Source organism: Ictidomys tridecemlineatus, chromosome 11, assembly GCF_052094955.1.
Source record: "Ictidomys tridecemlineatus isolate mIctTri1 chromosome 11, mIctTri1.hap1, whole genome shotgun sequence".
In the NCBI taxonomy this organism is placed as follows: domain Eukaryota; kingdom Metazoa; phylum Chordata; class Mammalia; order Rodentia; family Sciuridae; genus Ictidomys; species Ictidomys tridecemlineatus.
The window spans coordinates 106,750,062-106,771,088 of record NC_135487.1 but is presented as its reverse complement, the minus strand read 5'-3'; the positions used below and the strand labels follow the sequence as shown (position 1 = coordinate 106,771,088).

Sequence of the window (21,027 nt, the reverse complement as noted above, 5' to 3'; positions counted from 1 at the left end):
AGTGGCTTATGTTGTGCATTTCTTATTAAAAAAGTAGAAACACCAAAAAACAAATCATTGAGAGGTTGGCTAATAATTATCTGGAAGTGAGAGTAATAGCAGAGCTATTCTACATGGCTCTCCAGGGATATTCTCTTATCAAAACTGCAGAGAGTTCAGCAAGTTCACACTTTTTTTAAATTTTACATTCACTGGTATGGGGGTGGGTCTGAAAAACATTATGTTGTAGTCTAAACCAAAATAAAATAGATTTTGACCTTCCTATTACTGAAAGAGAATAGACTGCTGGTCATTTCTCTTGATTAGGGTTGAAAAGGGTATTCCTAACAGCTGCTCATTTCTGTATTCCAACAAAAGTTGCAGAAGCCTAAAATTGATGCATCTTATTTTATTCACTTTAGAATCAAGAGAAATCTAATCAAAGTGCTCTGTCTCTAACAGTACAGCTCCAAAAGAGGGAAAGCATCTTCCTGTGGTGACTCTATTTTCATTCTGCTACCTTAGATGTTTGGTAAAACAAAGTTAAATTAGCTTATCTCAGAATCTTCTACATTTTTAAAAGGGTCAGGTTCAGTCATCTTATCCTGGACCTCCATTCTTGGGAAGAATTCCTTACCAAAGGATATTTGTTTCCATTATGTAGATTTGCATGAAGAATGAAATTGTTCTATGCTCTACTAATGTTCAAGTGCCATGCGTTTTTAGCCACTCCAAAAGTGTCATTTGTTGTACGCTTTTGTCCCCTTATAACAGAAGTAAAAACAGCCACATGAATCAGAAAATTTACCCATTTTATTGATGCATTGCAATTGCTCTACATTTTACCATATTATGTAGAAAATACTGAAAATACAAGCTACTTTGTAAAACCAAAGACAAACATTGAATCCAAAGATAAACTATGTTTTACACAATGGACCCTTTTCCCGGAGTTAGTATTAAATTTTAAATATCTATTTCTTTTGTTAAAATGATTATTTTACATACTCCCTAAGTACATCTGCATCACAAACAGCTCAGTAATTCTCAGAGACTATCTGTTTCTAGAGGCTTGTTGTAAAAGGAAGTGCACAACCAGAAAAGGGAGAAAGCAAAAAAAAGTTTAAAATCACGCACAATAACTAGCATATCAAATACATTTAATAAAGTAGGAATTCCATTGCAATATCAAGGATTCAAAGCAGAAATACTAACATCACATATAATGTACATATAATGTACTGCTACATGTAGTGAGATTATTTTTCAAGCTGAATTGAAACCACACATTATATAAAGTTTAGCAACAAACAACCATGTAGACATGCTGCACCATCCATCAGTTTAAAAGAAAAATCAAAATAGGAAGCAGGCTCGGGCCATTCCTTTCACTGAGAGGCAACTTCATTTCCTATTCTAAAACAAACCATCTCAACTAGTGGATTTCTGCATAACAATGCTGAATAAAACACACAAAACTGTGCTTGCCTGGCTAAGGGCAGTCGAGCTTAGCCCCTCTAGTGGAGGACGATGGATGAGCAATCACAAAAGCAGGCTGAGAATGGCCAGAACTGTTTGAAAATGAAGTTCTGATTTCTGGGGTTGGCATTTCAGCTGAACACTGACAGTGGCATCAACCTCCTGAGAGCTATTTAAAACTCCAGAGCGATCAAGTGTCCCGATGAGCCTCCCTGGCTCTACCTAACCCTTCCCCACTTCCTCTCTCACTAGGAAGGGGAGAAGCTGGAAGTGCAAGTTCTGAGAGGACTTAAGGACTTAAAGCCTTAAGCTGGTTTGAGGTCAGGCCATGGTGACCCAGGCCAGCTGCTTACTACATTCACAACGCTTTCCCCATGCTGTCAGGGCCAGCCATATTAAGCCCCAGGGACAGAATGTAAAGCCACATGGAGCACATACACATTCAGCAGACACAGGTGGATTTTGATCTTGGCAAATCTGAAAGGTCAGTTGCAGACTAAGACTGAAAATCTCTAAGGTTTTTAAAGCCACACAACTGCTAGTCAGGTGACCACAATAAACTCTTGGGTGTTATCTTTTCCCATGGAGTTAAGACTCCTATCTTAATGGCATCTACTCATTAGACTTGGAGACAGTATTGTGGGGTTTGTTTCCCCCCCCCTTTCATCTCATCACAAAAACAACCAATCTTGTCCCTTGTTCAGGAAAGATAAGGAATAAAATGTGTTTCCATTAGAAACCAGACCTGCATTTTAAAGAAGAACATCAGAATGTGCTTGGCAAAAGGGAGACACAAAAGGTCACACACGCTGTATAACACTAGTGACAAACTACACAAACTGCTTGGTTGTCTTGACCAATATAGTGAACATACAACTCAATACAATGATTAAAAAAAAAAAAAAAAGTACGGAAAACACAACATGTTCCTGGGTAGGCTGTACTGACTACCTGCCCCATCTTGGAAGCCCTTACTCCCTATGAGGAAGAAACTCCAAATACTTTGACAGCTCCTCGATGTTCAACCTGGTTCAGAGCTGGCTGACCAGGCTCCATGAAATCTCCCATCTCCATCCTGCACCTCCTTGACACCATCTCTCTATATAAAACCAGTCCTAGAATTATCCCTCAAATATCATTTTCAATTCAGATGGAACACATCTGTATCTTAGGGTTAACCTTCTTCCCCCAAATCCTTTATGGGCAGGAAAGTCCCCGTCCCCAGTACCTTCTCTATTTGACCCAGATCCGTGGAGGAGCTGAGAGTACTAGGACAATTTCACAGCTTGAAGGGCCCCAAGAATATAAAAGTTGTTAAAAAGAAACCTCAGAAGCCTCAATGACTCAACAGGCTTTGATGCTTTCTTAATATTCTTCACCGGCTAAGAAACCTTTCTGTTGAGTTTCTTGTCACCAGCACAGCATGACAAAAACTCCTCCTCATAGTATGGGGACATGGTAGGCAATACAACAGGCTCTTTGGTATAAACACATCTGTTACATGTTTTTTTCAACAAGCAAATATTTTACTAGCAATGTCAACTATTTGCAGGAAGGACTGCCACATGGGAAAAGGAAAAAAAAATCTTTTTCTAAAAGTGATTGCACATACTTTTAAAAAGAAAAAAGAGAAGAAATGCATATTAATATTGGCTTGACTTCCTTGCGCCTGCTTCCTGAATTCTCACAGAAACAAGGTAGCAATGCACAGTGAGAGAGCCACGTGGGGAAAATGCTTCTGTGAGAACTCAGCTAAGAATCCAAAACGTAAAGGGATAGGGGTGGTGGTAAAGAAGAAAAGCTGCTGTTTTTATTTTTCAATGTTGGCAGGGAAACTGAGAACAATGCATTTACACAACACAGCTACTAATTCTGTTCTGATAAATCCCAGTGAACAGCTTAGGGTCCACGGGGGCTTGCTGGTCCATCCTAAGGCAAGCTCACTGTAAACTCTATTAACCACTACATTATCATATAAGGCACTACAATAAGGGAAGGGAGGAGAAGGGGAAGGAAGAGACACACACTGAACAACTCCTCACCAGACACACCTGTGCAAAACAATTCCAAGGGTCTCCTCTCCTTGCAGGCAATGCCCCTGCTCATTCAGCACTACAGTAATATGCTCTAATATAATTGCAATTAGTTCACATACATTCCAACAAGTATCAGTTCATTTTGGTTTAAATACAATGGAGACATTAATTCCATCTCCGGGGTAACACTGGAGGATCAGATACACACTAAATACACAATTCAAGTGTAATCACTACACATTTGATTACAAATAACATTTTGGGTTAGCAGGAAAAATTGCTTGTTATATTTTTCTAATCAATATGTACATATTTAATTATGCAAAATATTAAAACACCACCATTACAAAACTTCTAAAATATTTTTAAATTCAGTAATAAACTTTTAAAATATTTTTTTGCAATTCCTACATGCACTTATTATATAAGTCTTAATAAGAGAGCATTCAATTTGCTGCTGGCATACAAAGGAAGCTACTTTAAAGTATAAAAGCTATACACAACAACGTTCTCATCTGGTTTCAGATCCTTTAGCTTCTCCCCAAATAAATCACATAAAACATAAGGGAGAGATGAGGAAAACACAGAGGCATATTATTGAAAATTCATAGTGATCTTTAGGCCAAGTTCATCAACACCAACAACCTGTAGGCACAGCTCACCAATACCAGTATCTCATAAGAGAAAGAGATTTTGCATATAGTAAGACAACTACCATACAATAATAACCACCTTCATGGCTTTTCTAGTAATAAAATGCAAGTTGGATCATAGAGGAATTTTTTTAAAATTTTAGAAAAAAAATTCATGGTGTTTCATTTAAAAGCATAGAAATACTTGGTACTTTCAAGGTGGGCACTGATTCTCTCACACTGAGTTACCAGCAGGTGGTGAGCTACTTTTTAATATCACTTTGTAATAAACGCAGGAGCAACTAAGAGAACTGCAAAACACATAACTGGTTTTGCAAAAATTAAAAAGTTGTCCTTTAAGTATAATTTGACATAAAAACAAAATAAAACACTGCAAACTTAAATGTCCCATAAACAAAGGTAAACTTTTTTTGAGGAGAAATGCCTGATAGTAAAATGTGGACTTGCATAAGTTGCTCTGAATATAAAACAGTCAATTAAGTTTTGGTTTTTAAACAAAAAGTAATAATTCTTCTTCTCTCATTTGTTACCATATTTCAAATCCCTCTATCGGTATTTTCCTTCTGACTAGTAATGGCAATAAAACAAAGTTAAATAAAGAGGGGCTTCACTATTTTCAAATGTGTTTATAGAAATCAAGTCAGAGAGACAAAAATTTTTCAAAGGGAAACTTCAGAATGATCTCTCTTCCTTGGTAACCGCAGAGGATGGGTTTCTGAACTCTTCCAAATACCAAAAATGCTGTCATAAAAATAAAGAATTAAAAATAGGGCAAACTGGGAGACTACAACAATGCAGTCAACACTGAGACAGGTTCCCCAGAGAAAAGCCTTCTGCTTCAGTGGACCCCTGCAGAACAAGTTGCTGGCTAAGGAGTTTCAAGAGAGGGTAAAAGGAGGTGCTTACCACAGCCCATTATTTAGAACTCAGGGCTAGGAGCAGGCAGCCATGAACCCTCCTCCCTCATGCTCACCAACTACAAATAAGAATACTGGCTGATCTTGGTAGGACTCAGCGGGTATCCAGTGTAAATTGTTGAGCCTCGGGAAGACCCAATGTAGGACTGGGTGGCAAATTGGTGTTGGTACTGAGCAGGGGCCACACTGGCAGAAGTGAGGAGGCTAGGCCCAACACTGACAGGGACCTGGTGCACCAATGTGCTAGGGTGGGTGGTGTAGGCTGCAGCATGCCTTGAGGAGCCCTGTGGGGAGAAAAGATGAGCAATGGAGCTGGTGGAGCCCAATGCAGCAGCAGAGGTGGGGGCAGCATACGTATACAGGTGAGGCTGGCTTGGCAGGTGAGCAGGGGCCGGAGCCAGATGTGGGTGCCCCGTCGAGTGCAGTGGGCTGCCATGCTGGAAGGCGTAGGGGGCTTGGGAGAGCGGGGCCACAAATGCCTGCTGCCTGCGGGGAGCAGGGTTGCTGCTTCTCTCCTGCGAGGTTGGAGCTGACGATGACTGCTGGTTCTGGAAGGAGGAAGAAGGGAATGAGGAATCTTGAGGTAACTCTAGTTTACGGCACTACAGGCCAAGGGAAGAATGGAGGTTCTGACGTGCAATGTTTCTGGACTGCCATAGCACAGAATCTCCCAAACTGGCAATAAATACTGTCAGAAGTCACCACCCATCCCTCTACCTCTAGGCAGAACTGATCCTAACCCAGCTCAGACAGCAGCAATTTGCTCTTAAGTGTGACAGAGGAAGGGGAAGAATCAAGAGGGGAAGGTTTACAGGGTTGCCCATTCCTGCAAGATAGTGACTATTAATTCACCCCCATCCTGGCATCAGTGATTTTGACTTTCCCAAACCTTTTTTATTGCTATTGCTTTCTTTTGTTCTAAGTTCTTCATGTCCCTCTTGAAACGTGGAGCCTAAAACACATGCAACTAATTTAAACTTACATTTGCACGTGCATGTGCTCTCTTTCTCACACAGTTATACCCTATTGACACCTTCTCATTATTGGTAGGTATCACATGAGCACCAGAATTCTGGCTGAGAAAAGAGTGAACATAAACGAAAATAAAGTAACCTTACTACTCTATCAGATAATGAGAGGCAGGGGCAAATCCAACACTTGAGCCTCGAGCAACAGGGAGAATTAGAACCAGATGATTAAATGAGGGGGTGGGGGGAAGACACACACAAAAAACTTTCCCTGTCTCTTGACTCAAGTAAAGAGTGTGAGGCTCAGGTTATTTATGGCATGGGAGGGAGATAAGAGAAGAGTCTGATCTCAAAGCATGTGGTGATACAGGACCAGGCATGGCTATAGTATCCTAGGCTCTATCTAAATTCCAGACATTTCTCTAATGTTCCAGGCTAGAGAAGGAAGTCTCCAGGAAAACCTGGAATGCACATCCCAAACACATTCACAGAACAAATGTAGACACAGCACATGCAGATACGACGCAGGCCACAGAACATCAAATTAGTGACACAAAAGGAGCTTCATTTGGCTTTATTCAGCAGTCCAGCCAGAAGCAGGGTTCTTCAGAGAGTAACAAGAGGAGGGCACCCATACAGAAAGCTGCAACCCCTAGCACTTACCTGGCTGAGGTTGAGTGGCTGTGCTGCGCTGGTCCCCCCGCGTTGCGCTCGATAGCCTGTAGGGGTGATACAGCATCCAGATGACTGCCCACTCACTGAGGCCACTGGCTTGGTCTTACTGCTTAGGAGACCTAAAAAGGAGTCAGGGCTTAGTATCACTGAGCTAACATTAGTCAGTCCACATTTGCACACAGTTTATGAGAGTTAAGGTCTCAAGTGTATCTTACTTCCTTAATTACGTCTATACTGGAAGAGAAAGTTTATTATCTATTTCTTTTCTGTATTTCTAAACTTCACAAAGGATCCTCAAAAGGTTACTTGAATAAATATTATCTAATCACCTATTATATACAAGACACCACTGGAAATACAAACATAAGGATACCATCCTTACCTCCAGGGAGCATACAGTTTTATGTAGGATGGGATTAAGTAAGTCACAAGATGACAATGTGAAGCTGATACATTGGTAATTTTTAGGATATTTAAATGTCAAAAGGCAAGATCCTATCCTATTGGGTACTTGCAGTCTTCACATTTCATTTGAATGCATTTTTTTTTCCTTTCTGTTTCCCAGTAGGCAAACTGAAGCACTGAATTCTCATTTACTTCTGAGAGCCTATATTCTTTGGGCCTAAAAGGGGGCAGAGGTCCTAGTAGAATATTCAGTAGCCTGGTATCAGGAAGTTCTACCTTATATTCTTTTTTAAAAAATATTTTTATTAGTTATTGATGGACCTTTATTTATTTATTTGTTTTATATGTGGTGCCGAGAATCGAACCCAGTGCCTCATACATGCTAGGCAAGTGCTCTACCACTGATCTAAAACCCCAGCCCTCTTCCTTCAATGGGGGCAGTCTGAAGAGAACTAAACTGAGGCTTGAAATAATATCCTCAAATTAGAATCCCGTTTGATTATGGCAGTAACTTAATCCTAATAAAACACCATTTATACAAGTATAATACAGACGGCTATGCTGGTAACCAAAAATTAATCCTCCCCTTCACTGGCATAGAGTTGCCACTGAGAAGCTGCTGCCTAGACAGACTATACTTATTAGGCCTCCCTGCATGTATCAGGGGCCCTAGGAGTGGTGTTCACTACTTCCAGGCTAAAGAGGTTAAGAAAGGAGGCTTGCCTCCTCTAAACTTCGTTTCTCCTTTTGATTGATGCTGAGGGTTGCAGGGTTCTGTGGTCCTTAATTCACTATAGGCCAACCAGAAACACTTTCACTGGGAAGTGACATGAGTAAAAAAGTATACTATCATGTTAAAACACGGAATTTGGGGATTTGTTACTGTAGCTCAACTAACACAATAACTGAATCAGAGAGCCTAAGTTCCAGTATCTAACAGAGCAAAAAAGATAAGCGATTAGCCTAATAATAAAACCAACAAAAGAATCACTACTGTGACATTAGGTCAGAACAAAAACCTAAAGGACATATGTTTTCCAAAACACTTTTTTGGTCATAGTCAATATTATCAAGTCTTGTCCTCTTCTAGATTGCCATATTCAAACTATCTGTGACAAATCTAATTGCCTGCTCATTCTTCCTGCCATACAATATAAATCTTGTCTACTTCCTACCATCAGTGGTGAATGTGTTTAAGAAACTAAAATGACACCAAATACAATCTCATTTTTATATTATTCCAAGTAAAACAAATCCTGGAAGATAACTGATGGCAAAAATTAATTTCAGATCATAGAGAACTGATTTCTGAATTAAGTACTTTTTAAGAACATCTATTCCACTGGTCTGGACCATGGCATAAGTATATTATAACAAAATTCTAAGCATACACTGATTAGAGAAGAATTCATTTCTAACTGTGAAGATACCACCTACCTGAGGCCTGTGTTGCTACAGTGCAGTCACCAGGCTGAGTTTTCATCGGAGGTACAATGATGGTACGGGTGCCAGTGCCATCTGCCACAACTCTACCAGGCCCCTCCAGCAGTGGCCCACTATTGCCCCTAAGAGCACTCAGGGTATCAGTGGAATATGGGCTGCTCAAGGAGGAGTCAGAGTCTGGAGAATCATTGACAGTGACATAACTGATGACATTAGACCTCGGCTTCAGGCCAGAGCTGAGGAAAAGAAAATATGTGAAAATTCAACTGCCCTTTTAAGCAATATGCCTTACGTGGTCTCTCATTCTTTCATGAGAACAATTATAATAGTAATGATAACAGCAATAGCAAACTTCTAAGTGCTTACTATCATGCACTATTTCTTATGTTCTATGTGCATCTCGGTGAGTCCTTACAATAATCCTATAAAGTAGTTACTATTATCCCCATCTTTTTTTTTTTAATTTTTTAGTTGTAGTTGGACACAATACCTTTAGTTTTCATTTGTTTTTATGTGGTGCTGAGGATTGAACCCAAGCCCTGTATGTTCTAGGCAAGCACACTACCGCTGAGCCATAGCCACAGCCCATATTATCCCCATCTTTCAGATGAAGAAACAGGCAGAGGGAGATTAAGGAACTCATTCAAGGTCACATAAAGAACATATGACATTTCATCTCATAATGGTTGGAGATTTTATGCAAATTTTTTTGCAAAACAGTGGGGTACAAGCATTATTTGAAGCTTCCTTTTTTAAAAAAATGCACTGGTATTACTTAAAAATCATTCTCTTTGGTGCAAGTTTAGGATGCATGGAATACTCATAAATATATGCTAATGTGGTGGCGAAAATTATGCAGTAAAATAATAAAATATGGTAAATGGTAAAGACAGAAACTCAGACTCAAGGCAAAAATGACTCTAGAGTTCACACCTACTCCATGTTGCCTCTTAGTCATTCTCATGCACAGTTATTTCAACAATTTTCTTCAAACACCACTTTTTTTCCTAACACCTCTACAGACTATAAATGGTTCCTTACTATCCTAGTCAAACTTCTCACTATACTTTTTTTAAAAAAGATTCCTTTGCTGATTCCTCCCTTACTGTTACATATTAGATCTGGAATATTCCCCCCAAAAGACTCATGTATTGAAGACTTGGTCTCCAATGCAGCAGTGTTCAGGTGGGGCTTTTGGGAAATGATTGGAAGGTGGTAGAAACTTTGGAGGTGGACACCTAGTTAGAGGAAGTGGATCACTGGGGGGATACTTTATTGAATTTCTCTCTTGTTCTGCTTTGCTCCACCATACCCTTCTACCACGATGTATTATACTGCCTCACTACAGGACCAGAAATAATGAAGCCAGCTGACAATGAACCAAAACCTCTGACACTATAAGCCAAAATAAATCTTCCCTACTTTTGTTTTTCTTGAGTATTTCTCACAGTGATAAAAAGATAACTAACACACTAACTTTAACTTTACCTTATTTTTTAATAAGACTGGGTCCAGTCAAAGCAATCAGGCTGATTATAACTCATACATAACTTTTGCTATTAGTACACCACTTTCCCTCACTGGAAAGTATACTTTTTCTCTTCCCTGAATCAATTCAATGACACCTTTCAAATCCCTATCTTACAATAGCCCTTTTGAACTAAGAGACTCTAAATTCTTTCTAAATTTACTCTTTCAAATTAATTTAAATTTTACGTTTGTATGACTCTGTAAAGTCTTTGAAGTTTCTTTCCTGTGTGAATCCTAATTTCTTAGGTGAAAGCAGGATTATTCCCTCTTCTATATGCCTAACACCAAAAGCCCAATGAAGAATATAATACAGAAGAATCAAGGCAATCAACTATGCTCACACTGAGAAAGAGGTATGTATCATAGTTCTTAAACTTACCTACTTCCTTTCAGTAAACTGCCTAGTTAAGAACTTGAACTAAGGTGCTAGGATAGGAGGAAATATCCTGGTATTTAAATTCTTCAGCTTTCAGACCACATAGCAGAGGGCAAAAGAAAGGCAAGCCCTACCAACACTGTACCTCTTAAAAAGAGGTCTGTTCAGATTAGGAAATTGAACAAATTTCAAGTATCTCTTATCTACCTACTCATTCTAATTAACTGTTCATACATTCAGAAGTATGGTATCTATTTTCAGATTATAAACCTCCCTGATGACAGCAGTCCTGTCTGTGATATAATGTGCATTCCAAGCTAGAGTAGTCAAACTTCTTGATATAAATCTGTTCTCTTATATATCAGGAAGACTGATTTAACAGACAAGTATGTCTAACATTAGGGAAAACTTAACAATGCTCAGTTACGGGAACTTAAGTGTTTTGGCTGACTCATCCAAGGTCACACTTCCAAGGCACCTTCTTTTGTCCTTTTTTTCATAGTTAAAAATGTACGTCATGCCTGAAGCCAACAGTCTAAGTCCAACAGAGCCAGGGAACCATTCATCTGTCTTACCTATTGGGCTTATATTTGTTGTCTTCTTCCTCATCAGTGTCACTACGGATAGTGATGACACTCACAGGAGGGCTGGGAGTATCTGGAATGATGATCGGCTGATGCTGATCTTGGACAGGGACTAGGGAATTATAAGATGTGGTACGGAGAGGACTGCTCCCAACCAAAGAATAAACTTGGGAAGGCAGAACATCCAGAGAGGATCTGCAGGGGAAATTCACAAGGAAAAACTGATCAATTCTTTTTTTTTTAATAAATATTTTTTTAAATTTGGAGATGGACACACAGTATCTTTATTTGTATGTGGTGCTGAGGATCAAACCCAGTGCCTTACACATACCAGGCAAGTGCGCTACCGCTGAGCTACAACCCCAGCCCTCAATTCTTGGTCCCGCTAATTGCACATCTTCTCCTGAGACTGCTTTCCAAATTACTTTTTGATTCCTTTTTACCTAACCATTAGGCTAACACACTTAACTATGTAAATTTTGTTTTACTTTGTTTTATAGTACTGGGGATTCAACCTAGGGGCAGTCTATCACTGAGTTACATCCCCACTGAGTTAAATCCCTCTTTATTTTTTATGCCCAAGCTGGATGTGAATTTATAATCCTCCTATCTCAGTCTCCTGAGTAGTTGGCATTACAGGTGTGCCCTATAACACCTGGCTTTAACTATGAAAGTTTTGGTAAAAAATTTACTACTCTGGCTAGAGTTTCCAGGGACAAGAATAGCAAAATACAAAAGAAATTTATTTTTGTGTGTGCCCTTTACCCTAGAGTTAAATTTCACTCTACAAAGTGGGCAAGAAAAATTTAAATATCATAAAAGTGGCCTGGATTTAAAGATGCAGAAGAGAGAAAGGATGATCATAACCAGGCACACACCTGGTGCGCATGTCCAGATGAAAATGTCAGCTGTTGCTCAATTTGGCAGGTACTGCTGCTCAGACCACAAGTATGTATACAACATTCCTACACTGGGCAATATGTCTCAAACTGGCATAGTTTTAACCATCAGCTCTACTGAAGACTTACTTAGAAGAGGCTGAAGTAGACTGCTTATTCTTCTTTGAAGGGAGGGAACTGGATTGTTGTCTTACAACATGAGCAACACCAACATTCAGGGGCTGAGCAGTGGCCAATGTCACATGGTTAGTCAGCAAGGATGGCTGCTGCATGATAGTGCTGTACTGGTTACCATGAGAGTGGGCATTCCTAGACCAACAGAAAGAAACAGAAGACTGAATCCCAAAACCACTGAAAAATCAGAACCAAACAGTTATTAAAAGTGCTTAAGACAACTAAATACAACTGCATTTTAAAGTCAGGTACCTGGATTATAAAACTTGAGGATTTTAATATATCATTTCTAATTACTTAAGACTGTTTTTAAAGTATGGAATGAAATGAATGATTCCTGATCTTAAAATCTATTATTATATTCAAAATTTACTTATAATTCCATCTCCTTGCTATTATGAAGTTTTTTTAAAAAAAAAACTTTTAATTTGTTCTAATTAGTTGCACATGACAGTAGTGAAGATTTTTTTTTCTTTTTTTTTCTTTCTTTCTTTCTTTTAGGGTTTCATTTCAAATAGAGAAAAATGGAAGGTACTTGCCTCCAGTCTGCTAACTGCTGACCACTCCCCATGGACTCTGGAATCACCGCTGTGGGCTGGACAGAGTTGTGTAGTGCTACCCCAGGCAACTGTTGCCAAGTTGAAGGCAGAAGAATTTGTTGAGTTCCACCAGGCCAAGCTTGCTGTAAGGAAACACACAAAAAAACATCCAAACTTGACTCATTTTTGCCTTTTTCTTCTGATTTTTTTGTTTTTGTTGTTTTTTTTTTTTAGATTGAAATAATATTTTTGTATCTTAAAAAAGTTGCTTGTAGACTGTTAACTTGCAGTGATTAATAAAGAAAGTTCAGAAGGGCTCGTGGCTATAAGTCGTATGAAAAGCAAATAGAACATACTTTATTTTTGGCGATGGGGGGGCCTACCTCCACAACCTAGCTAACAGGGTGCTAAAAAAAATGAAGATCCCTGCAGTTAAGACTTCATATTATACTGGAGAGAAAATAAGTCTGAAAGTTCAGAGGTCAGCTCTGGTTAAATGTTGGAGCACCATTTTTGTAAAATGTAAAATATACATCCCTAGAAAGAATTTAGAAGACTCCCTTGGGATTAAAAAATAGAAATGCTAAAACTGGAGTGTGCCAATCAGATAAGACATCATGTCAGTTCAACCCATAACACATAGAGTAGAATTGTTCCCTTTTTTTTATTAAAAGGGTACTGCTTAGAAAAAGGAGCCAAATGTAGATGAACAAAAATGCTTGGCATAAGCATAACACCATCATTTGTAGCCATGTGAGAGAATTAAAAATTAAAGCAGTAAAATATTTGAGAAATCCGTGCAGAACACATTATACTGTTTTTAATAGTTGTCTAAATATATTTGCTTTATGTATCATTTATAGAATTATCCTTCAACATTAAAATTAATTACTATAAGAAAAATACATGAGTTCCAGTTTTTAACAAGCTATGTCACTTACAAAAGACTGAGAATAAATATGTTTTCTGTACATCTTACAGAAATTCTGGCATTTTCTGAAAAAAATGAGAACATATTTGGAAATTTCTTTTTTAAATTTGAATTCTGCAGTACAATTACCTACAATACTTGGGTACATATGGTTCTGTTTCATGAATTTCAAACTGCAAGGCCATCAACACCCTGTTTTAAAAATATTTCTGCAAGTAACAGATCCACTTGTTACAAGTACCGGTTCCAAACAAGAAGCCTTCAAAGCAGAGAAACTGCAAACACGTCTGCTACCATACGCAGAATTTAAAACAAAACAAAACAAAACAAAACAGAAAATAAGAGAAATATGTTAAGTCACACCATGCGTCTTTCCATAAGCCAACACCTGCACAAGACAAAGCATGTAGTTTAATACAAAGCAAGAAATAACATTCCAACGTGAGGCAGAAATCTGGCGCTCCAAGCGACGAACTGTTTTGACAGAGGAAGAACAAAAATATGCAAAGCTTAGCAAATGGCTAGTGCAAACATAAGAAAAGCAGCAAAGGAGAAGTATCAACTAACATTCCCAATCTCAAAACTACAGGTGAGTGAGCTGAAAGCAGAAGCTTGGATTGACCAAGTTGGAAATATATCTGATTCCCTTTGCATTCAGGTTTTGTTTATGACAAAATTGATCTAGAAATGACAGAGACTTTTAAACTGGAAACCAAACAAGTTCCAACCAAATATGTTTCTGGAAGTGTTTTCACTCATGTAAGTATTTAAAAAAGAACAAAAAAAAAATTAAAGCTACTTTGAAAGATGAGAAATATCATGATTTAAAAGTAGCTATCAGGTCTTCAAATGCTTACCTAATTTTAAATTTCAAATAATGAAATACTGGAAATTCTAACTCCCCCAAATAAACAAAAACAAAAAAACAAAAACCATCCAAAGATCACTCTGAAGGTTACTAATCCTGAAGTACACCTCAAAGTCCTGTTTGTTTTTCCTGTTTCTAAGCCTGACACTACTACAACTGCATCTATGAATTTTCCCCATGACTTTTAATAACAAAGATGTATTCACATAGTTTGTCAATTGTGTTTTCATTCTTGTATTAAGACCTATTTGTAAAATAATTTTTCTAAATATCCCTAAAAATGAATCCACTTTTAATTTCAATAAATCAAGTGATCTATAGGCACTTTCCAAAGGGAACATCCTTAAATGGAAGATAGAAGCTGCCACTGATCATGAGTACCAAAAAGAGCTATCTTCTCATGTTCATAGAAGGTAGGTTAATGTTAACTGATTAAGCAATCAATTCAGAGCATCTTAAGTATTTCTACATGCAGACATTTTAGAAGCTTCAAATAGCAAAAAAGGAAAGAAGCTAACTTGCCAAGGAGTTCAAATTTTGGCCATCCAGGTACCTGTAGCAAAGCCCCACACTAAAGGCTATTTCCTTTATTCTCAAGGATTGAAGCATAAAAGGTAGGGCAGAAAACAGGTAATAGTGTTGAAGCTCTTCTGAAGCTATATCAAGAGCTTTGACCACACAGGGCTGGCAAAGAAGAATCAAAATGGCTCTTTATAGAGCCTCACTGAACATCAGAGTCAAACAGTGCTTCAGCAAATGTTGAGGAGGAAAACAATGAGACATTAAAGATGTAGCAAGAACACAGCCACAAGATGGCACATGCTTCCATGCCCTCTGCAAAGACTAAGCTAATTTTTTTTAAAAAATAAGAAAACCAGGAAAAAAAAAAAAACAGAACAAAAACAAACAGGAAAAAATTAAAAAAGAAAGAAACCAAAGAAACTCCGTTAGTAACACAATCAAGTGAGGGGAATTACCAGTACAGCAGCAGTCTGTTCAACCAGCGCCGGCCGGCCGGCTGCGCAGCTCAGAGTAAAGGGCACCGCATACTGCGGTGTGATGGTGGCTACTTGAGGGTGGAGAGTTGCTACCATTAGTGGTGTACAGCTTCCCTGAAATGTAGATTAGGCAGGTGAGTGAAACAAACACCGAGGCAGGTTATCTGGATTCAGAAGGGTTCTCATTCCCCCCAAGTTATTACCAACAACCGTCATTTCAAATCACCTAAAATGCATGTTCAGAATATAACCTTTCCCCTTCAACTAGCAAAGCATCACCCATTTGATCAAGTATCAATGGCATAAAGCAAAAAAGTGTAGAAATCTTTCTTGGGCCAGACTCAGATGATCATTTTGAGGAAACAAAGGCATTTATCAAGAATTCTTCCTCCTGCTCACAATGTAGGGTTTTTAACTCATAAACATTTCCATATAGATTTTATAAAAATCTCAAAGTTGTTATACTGCATAAATACTTCATGGTTTTCTCAATCACCTTAGTTTTCTGTCCCATGGTAAATATAATTTTCAAAACTTTGTACAACATGGTTAAACCCAAAGAATGAGAGAATACTCGAAGAGGCATCCTGATGTGATTCAGCCTTTCAAATGATAAAATTCCAAGAGTAATAAGCAAAAGGAACACAAAAGGAGCCTTATCTTTTGGAATCAAAACATTGCATGTGTACTATATCTTTACAATGCTGTGGGAGAGAGGACTTCATCCCAAAAAATTAGAGTAAACTTACTCAAATGACCACTTCTCAGTGTCTGGATACTAATCCTAGCGAGACACTGGAAGAATTGCAATAATGTTAGGAATGAGAATACAGTTCCATTATAGATGTTTCATTTTAAGACCACTGAATCATAACCAAGAAAGATCCTATATTCCAAGCAAATACCATTTTCTAGGATGAAACACCTGATTCTCAATAGTACTTCAGCAATACTGAGGTTCCACATTGCTCTGGTTTTTACCTGTGTAAGAACTCCTGACTGTATCTGTAGCGGCTGAGCAGCTGGCGCCTGGGGTACAATTGGCACAGCATTATCCATCCTCACAGGGAATCCAGAATGTTTTGTTGTTGCTTGCAGCCCAGCTAGTGAAAACAGTATCACAATGAAATTGCTTAGCTGGATCTGAGAGTACTATTTGGGAAATTTTTGTTGTTTATTTTTTAGTTTTTCCACTACTTAGACTTTAGTTCTAGACATTTAAGACAAGGGAGTTTCATTCACAGAACTCTCAGGAGTTAAAAATAAAAAAGTGGGGGAGAGAGATGGAGAAGTGGTTCCCTTCAGGTTAAATTAATGCAATGAAGTGTGACACAGAAAGAGTGGTTTAAGGAAATTCTAATTGTTTTTAATGTTATAAAATTTAAAACCAATACTCATCCCATCCCCATCAATAGTACAGGCAAAAAAACAACCAATCACCCTTCAGTTAAATACACTTTTTTGTTCTTTTAATACACTGGGGTAGAACAGGGGGAGATTTTTAAGTATCTCTAAAATGATAATCTATTAAATGAGAAGACTTGATTACAGTTATAACTTTGGGTTAAACAAGAAAAATTATGAAACTCAGTAATTTTAAATCTAAGTTACCTTTTTACTAAGAATGCTTCAAGAATTTTTTCCCTCATTCCTCAAAAAATATAACTCAGTTCACAGTCTTATATTTTATCAGCCAACAAAAAATGAAGAAATTATGTCTAGGATAAAAGTATTTTAGATCCAACATGGCAGCGGGCGCGGAGAAATCAAGTCTCTGACCTCTTCAGCTGTGTGGGCATAGGGAGTCGTAAATGTCTAAATGCTGTTTGCTCAGGATCACTAGGCAATGCTGAGCTGACGTGGATCTGGGGTGAACAGTCTGGGCCTCTCAGAACACACACAGAGCCCGGATCGGCTGCATTCAAGCTCCGGTTTGCCTGCTTCTGGTGACTCGGCACTAACGATCCCGCTGAAATAACTGGTCGGCCCTTCTCAACTTACAGAGGTAAATGCCAACAGAGCCTTCATAGGCAGTGGCCACAGGATTGAAACCGGGCTTGGGAGAGACAGTCAGGACAGGACCCACCCGTTGCATTGGTCACCCGGCAAAGGGAACGAACGTTCACTATTTACATGGGATACCACCATGGCAGAGAACTGATGTCACAGGCGGAGGAGATAACTTCATTGAAACCAGCAGCGACAGGTGTGTAATTCCCTAGCCATCCCTCTCCACACAGCGGGAGAGGGCCCCTCCCAGCTCTCCCGCAAGGGCCCCTCCCAGCTCTCCCTTGAGAGTGATAGCCAGACCGAGGGAACCAGGAGTGGCACGGGACCCGCGGCGCGGAACTCCCGGCTACCGCTCCCACCAGTGCTGACAACTGAGGTCTCTTGCACCAGCTACCGGAGGTGTGGCTACCGGAGGGCAAGCAAATTCGCTGGGGGTTCTCAGCCCCAAGCTCTACAAACTTAGGGTCTGAGGGAGGCAAACAGGGAGAGTGTGTCCAGGCGTTCATGAAAACAGGGCTCCCGGGAGCAGCAGACCTGGCGTGTAGCCAGTATTGTGGTGAGCTTCACCGGTGAGCGGGGCCTGGCTTGAGGAAACACAAGAGAAGGCCCTAGACACTCAGGATTAGAGACCCGTCCAGTCTGGGAGGAAGAACTGCTGCACAGTGAATGGTTCCCACCTATTGAGAGGAGAAGCTTGGCCCAGTGGGCACAGCTCCACCTACTGGAAGAGAAGTTAATCGAACTCTATGACTGCATTTATTATTATTATTTATTATTATTTTTTTAATTTGGGATTTTTCTCTTTCATTTTCATTTTTTTGTGTTGTTCTTTAACTTTTTTAAATGTTTTTAATTTTTTTAATTTTTTAATTTTATTATTTTTTTATTTTAATTTTCATTTTTTTATTATCATTATTATTTTTTAAAAAAAAATTTCTTTCTTTATTTTCTATGTTTTTTCTATTTTTTTCTCTTTTGTCTTTTCATTTCTTTTCAATTTTCTTATTCCCCCCTTCATTGAATTCTACCTGCTTACTCTCATTCTCTTTAGTGACTTCTTCCCTTCCCTTCTAATATCTTTCCTCCCAAACATCAAATAAATTTATAAGAGTAAACAGTAACTCAGCAGTCAAACAGAACAAGAAGTAACATGAGCAGCATAAAAAAGCAAGGAAGAAAAGGAGTACAAACAATGAAGGACAGCCTAAATATTCAGGAGGACCTAGAGTCATCAGAAAAATGGTCATATAAAGAACTTAAGGAATACCTTAGACAGATGGAATGGAACCTTAAAGAGGATATAAGACAGCAAATTCAAGCAGTGTAAGAACACATTGAAAATGAATTACATAAACAGATAAAAAAAGAAGTTAAGCATCTTTATCAGGAGATAGAGATTATAAAAAAATTCAAACAATAATTCTAGAAATGAAGGAATCGATAAACCAAATTAAAAACTCAATTGAGAGTATCACTAACAGAGTGGAGCAAGTAGAAGCCAGAACGTCAGATAATGAAGACAAAATATATCATCTTGAAAAGAGTCTAGCCAACTCAGAAAGGCTGGTAAAAGATCACGAGAAAAACATCCAAGAGATATGGGATAACAAAAAAACCAAACTTACAAGTCATCGGGATAGAGGAAGGTACAGAGATTCATACCAAGGGAATGAGTAACCTGCTGAATGAAATAATTACAGAAAACTTTCCAGAAATAAAAAAGGAAACGGATATACAAATTGTAGATGCAGGCTGGGGATGTGGCTCAAGCTGTAGCGCGCTCGCCTGGCATTTGTGCGGCCCAGGTTCAATCCTCAGCACCACATACCAACAAAGATGTTGTGTCCGCCGAGAAGTAAAAAATAAATATTAAAAATTCTCTCTCTCTCTCTCTCTCTCTCTCTCTCTCTCTCTCTCCTCTCTCACTCTCTCTCAAAAAAAAAAAATTGTAGATGCATACAGGACACCGAGCACACAAAATCACAGTAGACCAATGCCAAGACACATTGTTATGCAGATAGCCAATATACAGAACAAAGAGAAAATATTAAAAGCTACAAGAGAAAGGAGGCAGATTACATTCAGGGGTAAACCAATAAGGTTAACAACGGATTTTTCATCATAGATGCTGAAAGCGAGAAGATCCTGGAACAACGTATTTCAAACACTGAAAGACAACCAAGAATTCTGTATCCAGCAAAATTAAGCTTCAGGTACGACAACGAAATAAAAATCTTTCATGATAAACAAAAGATAAAAGAATTTGCAGCCAGAAAACCAGCATTGCAAAGCGTCTTGAGCAAAACACTACACCAGGAAGAAATGAAAAACAACAACCAAAACCATCAGTGGGAAGTGCCTCGGTAAAGACAGAGGGTGAGGAGGTGGGGGGGGAGCTAATCATGGAGAAACAAACTAAATTAAAAAAAAAAAAGATAAATAATCAAACATGGCTGGCAGTACAAACCATATATCAATAGTAACTCTAAACGTTAATGGCTTAAACTCTCCAATAAAGCGACATAGGCTGCTAACATGGATTAAAAAAACAAATCCAACAATATGTTGCCTCCAGGAGACACATCTGATTGGAAAAGACATACACAGGCTGAAGGTGAAAGGTTGTGAAAAAATATACCATGCACACGGCCCTTGTAAGCAAGCAAGGGTGGCCATCCTCATATCGAATAAAATTGACTTCAAGACTAAGTTAATCAAAAGGGATAAGAAAGGACATTATACACTGTTAAAAGGAACCATTCACCAACAAGACATAACAATTATCAATATTTATGCACCAAATAATGGTGCTGCGACATTCATAAAACAAATTCTCCTCAAGTTCAAGAATCAAATAGACCACAACACAATAATTATGGGTGACTTCAACACACCTCTCTCACCATTGGACAGATCCTCCAAACAAAAGTTGAATAAAGAAACTATAGAACTCAATATCACAATCAATAACCTAGACTTAACTGACATATATAGAATATATCAACCATCATCAAGTAGATATACTTTTTTCTCAGCAGCACATGGATCCTTCTCAAAAATAGACCATATATTATGCCATAGGGCAACCCTCAGTAAATATAAAGGGGTGGAGATAATACCATGCATTTTATCTGATCATAATGGAATGAAACTGGAAATCAATGATAAAAGAAGGAAGGAAAAATCCTACATCACATGGAAAATGAACAATATGTTACTGAATGATCAATGGGTTACAGAAGACATAAAGGAGGAAATCAAAAAATTCTTAGAGATAAATAAAAATACAGACACAACATATAGGAATCTATGGGACACAATGAAAGTAGTTTTAAGAGGGAAATTCATCGCCTGGAGGTCATTCCTCAAAAAAAGGAAAAATCAACAAATAAATGAGCTCACACTTCATCTCAAAGCCCTAGAAAAGGAAGAGCAAAACAACAGCAAATGTAGCAGAAGGCAAGAAATAATTAAAATCAGAGTGGAAATCAACGAAATTGAAACAAAAGAAACTATTGAAAAACTAAACTAAAAGTTGCTTCTTCGAAAAAATAAATAAGATT

The 21,027-nt window shown here is 38.4% G+C and overlaps 1 protein-coding gene across 3 annotated transcripts in view; it reads right to left on the bottom strand.

The window, feature by feature from the left end:
• Positions 1-774: 774 nt before the first annotated feature.
• Hipk1 (homeodomain interacting protein kinase 1) overlaps positions 775-21,027 on the bottom strand; it is a 60,922-nt gene continuing 40,669 nt past the window's right edge. For 2 of the 3 annotated variants that reach the window (XM_078027045.1, XM_078027046.1), the window contains 8 exons: positions 16,436-16,557; positions 15,434-15,568; positions 12,658-12,800; positions 12,074-12,253; positions 11,037-11,240; positions 8,550-8,791; positions 6,696-6,826; positions 775-5,612 (listed from right to left, as the gene is read on the bottom strand). In XM_078027045.1, the coding sequence (XP_077883171.1) occupies positions 5,124-5,612; positions 6,696-6,826; positions 8,550-8,791; positions 11,037-11,240; positions 12,074-12,253; positions 12,658-12,800; positions 15,434-15,568; positions 16,436-16,557 (1,646 nt within the window). In that variant the 3' untranslated portion in view covers positions 775-5,123. The remainder of the gene's footprint in view (positions 5,613-6,695; positions 6,827-8,549; positions 8,792-11,036; positions 11,241-12,073; positions 12,254-12,657; positions 12,801-15,433; positions 15,569-16,435; positions 16,558-21,027) is intronic. The other variant, XM_078027047.1, reaches the window with a different exon arrangement.